We start from the raw sequence: 14,392 nt of genomic DNA on the forward strand, positions 1-14,392 counted from the left end.
CAATGTTGTAAAAATTAGAATTTCAAACGATCATAAAAATTTAATTTCACTTTCTTATAGATATTTTTTGTTTGATAAAGGTAGATAATCTTATAAGGAATCTTGTATTACATTTTCATATCTTAGATTTAAAAAGAAAAATTTTTATGAATTTCTAACTCGAAATAATTTGAAAATTTTCGTGATTTTTCCATATTTTGTCATTTTTTGAACTTTAATTGCTTATAAAAAAAAACTGTGACTAACGATTTTTAATATTTTTCATCTGCCTTTGAAACAATATACTAGGAGCCTTCTATTAAATTTTCAAGCTTTTCTATCCAACAAATAAAATTTTATTGATATTTTTAGAAAAAAAACTAAAAAAAAATGGAAAATGAAAATGTCCATAAAGAGCTCAAAATAAATCAAAATATTTTCAAAATTGTACCGTGTATAGAAAATGCAAATATAAACAACCTGTGAAAATTTCATATATCTACGGTCATTTGTTTTAGAGTTACACCAAAAACCAAAATCGATTTTGCGTAAAAATTCCCGTTTTTCCTTAATTTTTCTTTTGTTTTTCACGTCGATTTTGAAAACTACTGGGAAATTTTTACTTTTGACCCCCCAAAGTACCAACTAGATTCACTTTCCAATCATAAAAGTTACTGTTGAAGAAAATCGAAGCAGTTTTACTGTCCTAAAAGGTGATGACAGACACAAAAAAAAATAAAAAAAAAAATAAAAAAAAAACACACATCATTGTAAAATCAATACATTCATCGTTCCACTCAGAATCTAAAACACACATCATTGTAAAATCAATACATTCATCGTTCCACTCAGAATCTAATATGAAATTATACACGAATTTAACTTTTTTTTTTTAATAACCCGAGTGGTAAGAGCTAATCAGCGGTAAACTTATATATTACTCTTGTATTACAACAAGAAATTCTTACTAATCTCGTTTACGAAGCGCGTAAACATACATTAAGTGTTGATGTGTTGTCTACCTAAGTATATATAATAGAAGCTCATAATAATTACGCTAAAACGCATTTGAGATTTTATTATATGATGTAGTTAATTAAACTAAAATGTATTATTTATATTTTTAAAAGTAAACTAATTGTTTAATTTGTTGGGTTATATTTTAAAAAGAAAATCTTTAAATTTAATTTAAAACACGCTGCTTACAGTAATTAAATACCTACGAACATAAACGAGATTGTGAGTCACTACAGAGTAAATATATTTACAATTTCAAATGCATTCCAAACCATTAGGCGTTGGGTCCTAAAAGCGACTTTGATCAGATTTTGTAGTTACATTCCCTCAAAAACCTTTAAAATACTTTCATACAATCGTTTTTACCTTAATTTCTTCATTCATGACATTTTTCGAAAAAATTACCTATAGAAATGTATAAATGGCCTTTGACCGACTAATCTACAGTTTATAGAAGTTTTGTCAACAAAATGTAATGTTTTTACTAGGCACTCCAAAGAGTGTTCATACAAATTCCCGAATGAAATATATTTATTTTTTAAAGCTCGGCTTCTAAAATTATGTAGGTAGGTACGTGTTGTATAATTAATATAAATTGTTTGTTTGTTAAATATAAACAATTTAGTATTTATATTATAGTTAACTAGTTTTATGCCCTACTAATTTCACTGATCTTACGAAGGCCTTGAGTATCATATATGCATTCAGTAGATTTATGAACCTAGGTTGAGTATCAATATAATATGATACTCAAGTTTTTATAAGAGTTTCTGGCATGGAAAATTCCCTAGATAAACACATATAAATAAATAATCTTGAAATTTTTGAGTATCATATATACGTTCCGAGTACGCAGACATAATATAATATAATAAATATTACTCTGGTGGTATACAATATGTTGTTGAAGCAGGATAATGAAACGAAAAACCTAACAGAATTGAATATAAAAATGTTCAGAAAAGAGTGATAAACTGCAGAGAAAATACAGAAATGCAAGTAACATGACAACGGACAAATTGAAAAGGATGTACGGAATCGGATTAATAGTACAGAGCAGAGAATAAATTGAGAAAGATCACGTAAGTTTTTTTTATCGTGCTAAAATAGTTTTGTGTTTAAAAATTCATTTGTTGTACCTATATATAAAATATATAAATTTATATAAAAAGAAACAAATTGGAATAGATATTTGAAGAGAATATAGGACCGAGAGAATACTAAAAAGAGTAAGCGTGCACTAGTATGTATTATACGACTATACGAGGATACAGTTATAGGACCTTGTATAAGTGGCAAGCAGTAAATTTTTTTATACGAACAAATTGAGAGAACTCACTATAGAATTTTTTTTAATGGAATATCTGTGTGGATTGATATACATTTTTTTGGGGGGGAGGGGAGTAGATACAATATGATCTACGATTTAATACTGTTTGCAAAGAGTAGAAAAATATTATTGTGATAATATAAAATATACCAACAAATTGAATTTCTTTGATTACTTATTTTTTAACAACAATATGTTTTATTATTATAAACTTTAAAGCTAAAATAAAACGAAAATTGTCATAAATTGTAAAATTACATCTCCAAGTTTTAAACTCATCAAAATAATTTCAAATAATCTAAAAAATTTCAGGTGTAATATTATTATCTTCTAAATTACAGTACAAAGGATCCAATTAAGAAACTTGTCACAAAGTTTTTTGGAGTACGTACTCCTTCAGCTTTTTATTCAATAAATAGGGTTGCCTACGTCAAAAATATAAAACCAAAAAAATTAGCACAATAACACGAACAATCTTAACAAAACCAATAAATTATTCGGCTCACTCAAAATATAAAAGTAGCAATTTTGACTGTCAAAAGTTGTGTAAACAACTAGTGTTATTTTTTTAACGTAACACACTTCGCTATTTTGAGCTTTGCTAAAAAGAATAAACAACGTTTTGAACTTGAATATTTTTTTAACAACGAAAGAAAAGCTTTTTGTGGATCAGTATAATATCGTATTCGACTATAATAATACGCGTACCTACTCTTCACTAATTAAAGTTTTTTTTTTCTCGGTCGACGAATATAATATAGAGTTAATTAAAAATAATACGCTTTATAAAACATTTAAACCTCTGTATAATGTAGAAATGGATTAAGATAATAAGCCGGTGTACACGTTATGCGCCCAACCTAACCTATACAACCCTGCAGGTAGCTTGTGTGGATACAGTTGTAATAATGTGTGTTTTTACCTCTACGCGTCATGACGATATCGTTTCCGAGAGAAACTATGAAACTATAACGTAGCTATATACCCGTACACCTGCGTAATGTATAATAAATATGTAAACATGGAATATAATATTATGAAATGGCAGTGGCGGGTAAACCGCTTGAGAGTGACCTAAAAAACGGCGACGGTAATATGTAGATGGAAAATTGATTGACAAAAAGAGAAAAACAATGATTATGATAATATTAACAAATAAAATACGTATTGACCGATAAATTCAAAAATGTGTGCGAATACAATAGTCATCTCAAATCCGTGTGGTACGTGTCAAAAACAAAACGATGCCACACGCGGTGAAATCAAAGTACAAAAATAATATAAATATAACACGTGTAAGACACTTTCTTTTCGTAGGATGCGACAATGTCTTAGTATGCTATAGACGTCAATACGACTTACGAGAGACTTTATTGTGCAAGGCGTATGGCGTAGGTAATAAGACTTTTTTGCGTCTTTTCCGTCAAAAATGTTCCGTATAATACATGCTATGGCTATACTAAATCATGGCATAACGGTCCACGAAGATCGATAATCGAGAAACCTCAATCAAAAAGCTTTATTTCCTTTTCGGCCATTAAAATATAAATCGATATAGTTATATATTGTCGTTGTAAATTTTGCAATAACACAATATTTTAGCGGTAAATATAAATTATAATATCATAGTACATCGACGATACTCGTATTATACTCGTATACATAGACACTTGGTAAATTTATAGTACGCAATATACTATTAGGTAGATAAATGTACATAACCATTAAAGTGTTCGATAAACTTTAGAGTTCCCAGATAAAACCTTAGGTTAGTACCCCTATATAGTGGCGTGTTCACCGTGATTTTGAGAGCAGTTGCCCGATAATTTTAAAGGGGCGGCTGGATGGGTGGGTGAGTACTGGATTTAGTGAGAAATAATTGTAGTGTAGGTACAAGACTAACTTTATCTGATATTATATTTAATAAGAATAGTAACATGACCTTAATATTAATTATTATCTGTAATTGTATATACCTAGTGGCTATAGTATACCTACTTAATTATCAAATCAATTAGGTACAGTTTTCAAAACAAAGAGATACATTTTTGTTGTGAATTTGTACGTGCCTGCACATGGGTAATAGCCAATGGGTACTGCGTAATAGTCAAGGGGTTGTAGGTCATTATAAAAATGACTTTCCGATGAAATATTTCACTTCGCCACACCACTGAATCTATGCTATAATGTCACAATAATATACCAATCTCAATCGAGAACGAGGCTTGCTTTGTGAATGCAATTGTAAAATTAATAATATTGGCAGAGACGCATAGTAAATAATAAATATTATATTGTACTTGGGTCATTTTTACATTAATGTTGATAAATAATATTTATTTAATCACTAACCTCTTCAAATCACCATACCTTACAAACCTATTATTCATAGTACACAAAGTTAAATAACTCAAAACTACTTTTACAAATTTTGATACGTCAAAATATTCACTAAACATTCACTAAATAATTTACAGTAGAAAAGGGGGGTTCTCACTAGGATTTTTAAATGTGGTGTTTAAGTATATCTAAAAATTCCAAAATCAGATTTTAAATAACTGCGTTATAAAAGAAAAGGGTGATGACAATTATTGGTAAATCATCCTGTATATAAACATAGAAACAATATGTATTTATTAGTATTAAAATGTTTGTTATGTGAAAAAATGTGTTGTAATTATTTAATGAAACATCTTATCTATTTAATGAATTTGTATTTATAACTGTGAACCCATAGGCCCCTCGCGCGAATATGTTCGTAATATTATCTTGCATATATATTTTAGTATTTATTTAATATTTTTACCATGTAGGTTAGGTTATATTTTCAGTAAGTATTAAAAATTAAATTTCTAATGCAGCCAATTATTCGATGTATACGTTCAATGCATTTTCAAAATATTTAGCAGTGCATTTGTTTATTTTATGAACACATCGAATTTCAAAAATGCTCTGTAAGCAATAAGCATTTTACAATATATAATAAATAATAGGGTATATACCCTATATATATTTATTAGTTAACTGATCTAGACTAAGAATTGTTTTTATAGTACGATGATTTATTATTGCTTTCAAATTTAATACACAACTGTCTTGAACCGAGGTGAACGAAGCGAGACGATTGTCCGACACCCGGTCTCCCAGCCTTTTTAATATCGACTTTTTTCAGTTTGAAACTATTGTCCATATAATTTTATTGTCGACAGAATTCTCAAGATAATCTTTTTTTTATTTTAGTGATTTTATCTTCATTTTTATTATTGTTGGTGAATTTTTATCGTAAATTTTCATTAAAAACTAATGCAAAATATTATTAATTTAATCATAATGGTTTTATTAATAAATTAATTTTAATTAGTTATGTAATTAACAATCTTTTTAATTACTCATTTTTTCTTCAAAGTGTATACGTATCTTGCGCACCACAGCAGGCTTATGATGAGGTTGTTATAACAATATGCTATGCTTATAACGTGATTGTGTTTTATCTTAATGTTAGTGTATTTTTTAATTATTTTGTGAGTAAATTGTGGTTTTCATTTTAAATATAGCGTTTAGAATATACAAGGACCCAGCAAAGCGAATTCAACTGTTTTCCGTTTCAAAATCTTACATTTTCATTTATTAAAATATGCGGTTGTTGTATTGCAGATGTTTTATCGCGTGATTGAGTTGTACATAATATTAATTATATTTTCTTCAAGGGTATTAATAATTCTGAAATTCATTACTAAAATATTCATTAAAAAAACCATTCTTGCGATCGATTTGTAATCCGTCTCTCGTATGGAGATAACGTCACATTTTAAACCTCTTTTCCTGTTTTTTTTTTAAAAAAAATTTAGTACATGCAATGATACATGACATAAGTTTAAGTGTTGAATAAATAATATTGTTATTGTGATATTATTATAATTATAATGATTATTACGTCATGACACAGTGGGCGGCGGTGATGACGAATCGATCAGCGATCAGTGCTCCGCCACAGAAGAACACCCCATCCAGGGCGATGGCCACTTGCCAGGTGTGCTCGCCTATGTACGCTTCGTCGCTACCGATGATCCTGCGATTATCGCCGTCCCTGAACTCTTCGCGCCTTACGGTGTGCAGTCGATCTCTAGCTGACCCTAAGTGACTTCCAGACCGCCTCATCCGCCACGGTTGCAAGACGTCGTGCTCGCCGCCGTGGGCCGCAGAGCGACGTATGAGCCGCTGCCGTTGAATCATAGTGTTGCCGTCATCGTCCCCGCCACTGTTGCTCCTGCCACCACTGTCACCACTGCCACCACTTCCACCGCAACGTCCGGATTCTAACGACGGCGTCAGGTGCCGTGACTGATCATTGAAGTTGTCGTCATTCATTTGACGGGCGGACGTTAGACCACAATCCGGTGATTCTGAAACCAAAGAACGTCGCCGTTGTCTTAAGATTTCCGTGATAATATTATGATGTACATCGGTCTTGGAAGATATAGGCCATAAAGTCGACAATCATCACATTGGTTTATCAACACGTCCGCTACTTACAGCTGAAAGGAATATTCAATTCGAGCGACCAGTCAAACTTTCGGTTTATTTTTATTATCATAATTATTATTACTATTATTGTTATTATAATTATAATTATTATTATTATTATTATTATTATTATTATTATTATTATTATTACGTACATACGTACTTTAATTCAAAAAATTGTATCAAGGTTTTATTTTCGAACGTTAAAAAATATTTACATTATAATAGCCTCATAACTCATTAGAGTTTAACGAGTGGATTTCTCTTGAATGAGAAAAATACTCTACACACATCCTCTCAGTGATCTCTATATCTATCAAGCGACAAAACTCGAGGAGATGAGAAATTTCTTTGACGTTATCTTCTAAGGCAGCGGTCCGAAAGTTTTTTACAGTGGTAAAAAATTAACGAGGTCCGTAAACTAGGAACGGCCTAAAAATCTATAAAAAAAATACAAATAATATATTTATATATACGTAATACACTTTATATTATATATTATATGATAAAATAATAATGTATAGCACGTTATTATTTGTACTGGCCGCCTCGATCAGACGAATCACGTGAATATATTATATTATAGTGAGTCATGTACGGAAATCAATATGGGAGACCACAGCCGGCCGACGCCTAGCATCATTAAACGATGGGATGGAAAAGTCAAGCTAATAAATTAAGGGCAATTCACCCCAATTTAAACAAAAATGAAATATCAGGGCGAGTCCTCGGACGGGATAGATTCGAATCCTCCGTGGCAGAGCCCATTAATAGAAGGTATCTTTTCTACCTCTTTTGTGATGGCTTATCCAACTATACAATTTATTATACTGATAATAAAAGTTGGTGGCAGACTTCAACAAAAAAAAAAAGAGGAAAAAACCTTTATGGTTCAACTCAAATCGTCAAATCTCACGTAATACCAGCAGTTCTCAGTATAGATCAGGTGAAACGTATAATAATAATTGTACATTCATTGCATGTACGCTCGTATGAGGTCTATCGCTGAGGTGCGATTATTAAACTGCAAGTAGCAAAAAATGAAAACCATTTGTTTTTGTAAGAATTAGAGACGCCTTCTGGCAGATAAACCCGAATCCATGGGGTCGTGTTTATAATATTATTAAGTAGGTAAGATAATATAGCGGCACATTGTTTGTCGAATACATAGGTACGTACCTTTGTACCTACACATAATAATATTATATTATTCTAAGGAGATTTTATCTCGAAACTTATTTGAACGACAATCTCTTCTAAACAACTGTTGCTTGATTACTTTTTATTTGATTACTTAAATTATTTAGATAAGAATTTACCAAACTGCGCAGATATTATAAGATGGTTCTAAAAGTTTCGATTAACCACCACCACCACGCGTCGCCACACCGTAGCCGCCAGTTATTATTGTGTATACCGTGTCGCATAACTGATAGTGCGTAACGCTTTTATACTTCATGGCACTGTGTTGTAACTTGTAAGTATCAGTATGCATATTGTTATAATCCATATAGGTACCGTGGTTGCGGTTCCATATGGCTTTACCCGAATCGAATAGGCCCCAGACGGTAATTCCGTTATAATTAATATTATTATAACAATACAGTTGAATGTACTTTAATAATTTAATATTTACACGTGGATGCATTATTCCGACATTATTTTTTATTTTAAGTTCAGAATATCGTGGACAAATAATAATACACAATATAAAATTTATTCTCTAAGGGTTTTTATTCTTTCTATATTTTGTATGCGAGATTTAATTTCACTTTAACGCCTTATACAAACTTTATATATTACTAAATAATATCAAGTACTATTGTCTTTTATAATTAATACTATTTGAATAGTTAAAGTTGAATTAAGAAAGTTGTATTAAATTATTCATCAACAAATTAAAAAAAAAAAAATAACACTTGTATTTTGTAATTTTGTACTATACATCTGCAAAGACGTGTTACCTACCTATATTTGATCAACAAAGAACCCACTTATTACTCCGAAACATTTTCATAAAGTTTTAACTCCATAAAATATGTTACACAAAACACAAAATCCTGTTACATTTTAGAAACGAAAAAAAAACTACACAAATACATCACACGTGCACAGTGCACACCCGTATCATAACAAATCGTATGTCACCGTATCGATTGAACGTCGATAGCGAGCTGACCATAAAAAAACCACAAAATGGCATATTGTATTCAGTGTATATACTATATAATATAGGTCTAATAGGTATATGATATATTATGTACCTTTAGATATGATATAATTATGTATATTATTTTTGGTCTGCCCAACTTCAAAGGTGAAAATCCCTTGGAATGCGAACCACATTATTGAGATCTGGTGCCAACTATATTATGAGTGGTAAAAGAGAAATATGAAATCACCTTCAGTTTTAAATACGAGAATAAATTTAAACACTTTTTGCGAAAATAATAAATTCTTTATGGCGGCAAAAAGATAAATCCGTCACTGATTGCATTATTAGCAGCCGCAACAGCAGCAGCAGTCGTCTACAAAGCTTTATCATAACTAATCCGCAATTTAACATAATATATACATCATAAATACATTTATTTTTTTGCGCGTTAAGGTGATCCAAGAGAATTATCGTTTTATACAAAAGGTCGCTCAGACGGTCGACCATTTCCATAAGATAACTATTAGGTCTTATTACTCCTATAATAATATTATGTTCTGAAGACGATTCGGCGAATAAATGTTATCTGTGAACTCTAGGTTTTTGATAATTTTTTTTTGATGAATTAAAAACAAACTGTGTAGGATCTTAAAGCTGAATAAAATATAATATTAAGACTCGAATACAAATAACAATTCTATAAATAATAGAAAACAAAATAAAGTTATTTTAGTTTGATTCATTTCTTGTGGTTTAATAAAATAAAGTTTATTCCGACTTGTAAATAAATCAGAAAGTAATGGCCCGTTTAAGTATTTTTTTCCACATAAAAATTAAGCCGCTGTCGTTCCCCTCAATTTATAAATTATACGAAAGTTTGCTGGATATTTCGATTTATAAGCTCAATGGTTTTTGAATAATTAATAATAATTTTTTGTAAAGTGAAATTATTATAAAACGATTTAAGTAAACCACGAAAACGTTTTCCCATGCATTCATCTTAATCACCCGATTAAAATACGTCGAATTTAATTATGTTTATGTAAAACATTTTTTTTCCAGATGGAAATCACTTCGAAACCATTATGTATACAGTGCATACTGTGCTGCACCATTACACCCCCTACAACCTCGCGAACGAAATCTTTGTGCTTGTGGACCGTTTGATTTATAGTGCAAACAATATAACAATACCGTTCCGAATCATAAATCATTATAACAATATCTCAACGATTAGATATCTGAGCGCACATTCAAGTTTAAAGGCGATATACATAATATACATCCATACAGGTAGGAGGTAGGTACTCCTCTTAGAATAAATTCCATGTATCTATTTAGTATTTACGACAAACAACAGTGTACGCGCTGTGTGCATGAACGGGAATAATTCAGTTTCAGTATATTTTATATCCAATTGGAGAAGCTATAAAACAATAAGGGCAACAAACAATAATAATTACAGTAAGCATACCTACTTCTAGAAAATGTAGCGTTTGATTACTATTCGTGTTCAGCGGACGAAGAAGCCTTACACGAAGAATGAATTATCATTTCTTATCATTCATTATTTAGGCTTCCTACCGAGAGATTGAATTATTTGAATTCATTCAAACCGTATTACAGTCGATTAGTCGAAACAATACACAATTTTGCGACGTCATTAACATGTTATTGTACAATGTAGTATTTAAGCTCCTTTATAAATTACAATGGTATATTCTAACACAATGTTATATCATATTGTATGTACATATCATTTCGGCGATAGTTAAGTGATAAAATAATAATTTATGTATGTTTTTGTTTTTTTTTTGTTTTCAGCACGTCAGAACTTTTCAAATGTAAACTTTCGTCTCAGCCGTTTTTATAGTTTGAAATATTTAATATATATTATAAAACATGGTGAATTTCGAGACAGCGTATATATACGGTTTTGTGTATACGTATAAATGTATAATGTAAATATAAAATAGCATGAACTGTGAAAAAAAAACTATTTTCAGACAGTTATTGTTCTTCGCTTGTGGTATACGATATTATGGCGTAGACGCTGTCACCCAACTAATCAGCGTTCTATATTATACGATTGTGTGAACTTTTTCCCCGTGCGTTCTACATATATATTTTGGGTTTACTGATTTATTAGGCTTTGTTTGTAAGGGAGAAAAAAAAATTACCGGATAAGCGTGTCAGCGTGGTTATTGTAGTACCCTCCGGGGACAAATATATAACTACAAAAAGATGGCTTTTACTACTATATAAATTGTCTTGTTATTCCTACCTTTGAGCGGTTTTATTTCTGCGCAACCTATTTGTGAGACTTTGATTAGCCAATATTCGGTCGGTTCACTTTGCACAACCATTGCTATTTTCAAAGGTTTTTCTTGGTTCGGTTTCACAGCGACGACGGCTGAAAAAAAATCAATTGAAATTACTAATTTTACTGTAGGTAGGTACTGAAGTACCTAGGGCGCTGTCTAAGTGTAATGAAATAACATTCACTTCACATTGTAAGAGCGACCAATATGATATATTGACGTATCAAGACTTACTGCTGTAACCAGTCAATGCTCCACACTGACCCGTTGTTGGTCCGTCGTTGGAATTCAAAATGTAAACTTGATCGATGTCACATACTCCTCCTATCTTGCTGGCAAGATTCACTTTTTCATAATCCACACTTCGAAAGAACGAGAAAAATATTTTATAAAACTTAATTAATAATGTGGAAACGATCTTCGTGCGTTAAAGGTCAACTATACATATAATAAAATAAAATAAAAATAAAATATATTGGGCATTTGTAGAAAAATGTTTAGACTATATTAATGTTATAATAATAATGGCGTGATAGAATACGTAGGTATGAACAAAAAGATCATGCAACAAAAATGGTTATTTATAAATAATATTTAAACAATTGAACAGTTGCTTGGCCATTAGACATTCATGGTTAATGGTTATACCTATAGATATAGCAATTTTAGTTATTATTATTGTAGAGTGACCTTAGATAATGTATCCAAGTATCTAACAAGTAACAACAGTCTCTCACCAACGACCCTCGACGACATTTATGTACCGACGAACGTTCTCCCACAACATAATAGTTCATCGTTATATTTTATATATTTTCTTCTATCATTGATTTTTTTTTTTTTATTACAAAGATTATAGATTTTCTCATTATATCTCATTATCTACACTGATACATAGGTATTCTCTTACATTCTATGATCAAATGTTTAATTTCACTAAACACGAAACGCAGACGTTGTCCGCACGTAGCTGGGTCGTAGATTTAGCCTCTGTATTTTTAAGAAACATTTACATTTTCAAGTAGATAACTATATAGTCTATAGGGAAATATATGCCAATATTTCCTTTAAAAATTTAAGTCTTTTTACCTAAAATAACTAATTTTATAGAAAAAAAATCGCTTTATGAAACTGTCATACACCAAGTCACCAAGTTAGAGATCAAATTTACTTATTGTATTGTATATTAATATTACAGATTTTAAATACTCTATTTTTATCTAATAAAAAAAACAAATAAAACTGTCAGGGCTTATACATTTTCAGTTTTTCCTTAAATATTTTTAAATAATATAGTTCAAGATAGTAAATACAATAAACTATAAACTTTTTCCAACAATATATTTTTCATAAAGATTACGATTCCAAACATAATAATATATTTTCCAATTTTTTATGTGCCGCCGTGGGTAATGGTCAACCAGCCGATGAAAGTTATAACTTATAACACTCCTAAAATATATAAAATATTGGATCCAATTTTACCTTATAGATTTCTGATGTGATGATGTATATTATAGGTATCTACGTATTACACATACGTTTATACACACATTATTATATTACCGTAATGTATATTATGTAAAAGTACGACTTTAAGTTTTAGAAATAAAATTTAGATTTTGTGGCACACTTGATGTTTTCACAAACAATATTATTTAATTTTTTTTAAATTGTCTCTAATAATTTTCTATATAAGTTCAATCTTATAATTACATATATACAATTTGAATTTATTAAGTCCGCTAAAATAATATATCATGCACCTACATCATATCTTGGTCATTATATATACAATGTAAATTGTCACTTGTCTTGTCACTTGCCGGGTACATATGTGATAATTTATTCATAATTATGTAGGGAATTATTTTTAGATACCTTGTCCGGGATTTTTTTTTTTTAAATACCCTGTTTTCTATTTATTCCGTGACATATGCATAAAAGGTACCTAATGTATAAGATGTACTTTTAACTTTTAAGTTGTAACTATCTATGATGTTGGTAAATATTGAATGGTGGGTATTGCACAATTAATTTGTTTACTGACATAATAACATGCCGTACTATAAAAATTCGTAGCGTTTATATCAATGCAAATAATGCAATGAATGCCTAATCAAAATTCATGGAGATTATGAAGAATAATCGAAAGAACTAAAAAAGACTGAAGATTATACTAATCAACTATAACACTTAATTACGATCGCCAGCTAATAGTCAACCCTCTAAAATGAAACCGATACAGCCGATACAGGTTTGAATAAGTAGGAAAAATAAAATTATAATTTGCATATTATACATATTACACCTATACCTACATCATATTATATGGTAATGAGTTTGCGACAAACGTCTCTTTTTTCCAAACATCTTTTTAGATATGAATTTAATGTATATACTCTTTGACCCCAAAATATTCAAATGTAAAATAAATTATACTGAAACCGTTATCAAGTGTCAAGTGGACACGTAATGTAAAATTTGTGTAATGGACCGATATTGACACGGATATGACTTCGAATGGTTTGCATTCGAAATTAAATACGACAAAAAATAAATACCGTGACTGAGAAAATTCTAGTCGGAATTTAAATCAACATTAAAAAGTCAGGCATACCTATATATGTTTTTAATTCAGAAACGAAAGATTAAATAAAAGCTTCTGCTTTCTGCACATTGCCTCTATATACACTATACAGTATCCACCTTCCGCCATAATGCCATATTATATGGAAATTATATATCCTGTTAAAGGTAATGTTTTTTATAAATCGTTTTTATATATTGGTATACATATTTACAAGTTTTCAGCCATTACGTGTAAATTTTATACGAATAAAGCGATTAGTTTTTTTTTTCCGAACAGTACCATTTTATTTTAACTACAAGTATAAATAATAATATTATAATATGCTGCAGTGTGCTGCAAGTATCAAGTGTACTTACAACTTACTATAGAAAATTAATTAACATTCAAACAATGCATTTTTCAATAACATTTAAATTTTACATTGCATATTTGATATTGGTATGTAGTATGTACTTATATGTAACTATATACCC

General features: G+C 30.0%; 1 protein-coding gene across 1 annotated transcript in view; it reads right to left on the minus strand.

The window, feature by feature from the left end:
- The window catches only part of LOC100570909, a 52,742-nt gene that overhangs the window by 24,228 nt on the left and 14,122 nt on the right, over nt 1–14,392 (minus strand). Inside the window, exons 4-6 of the mRNA XM_029486406.1 lie at nt 11,561–11,755; nt 11,290–11,418; nt 6,261–6,729 (exon numbers count right to left, since the gene is read on the minus strand). Coding sequence (XP_029342266.1) covers nt 6,261–6,729; nt 11,290–11,418; nt 11,561–11,755 — 793 coding nt within the window. The remainder of the gene's footprint in view (nt 1–6,260; nt 6,730–11,289; nt 11,419–11,560; nt 11,756–14,392) is intronic.

Source organism: Acyrthosiphon pisum, chromosome A1 (genome assembly GCF_005508785.2).
Source record: "Acyrthosiphon pisum isolate AL4f chromosome A1, pea_aphid_22Mar2018_4r6ur, whole genome shotgun sequence".
Taxonomy (NCBI): Eukaryota; Metazoa; Arthropoda; class Insecta; order Hemiptera; family Aphididae; genus Acyrthosiphon; species Acyrthosiphon pisum.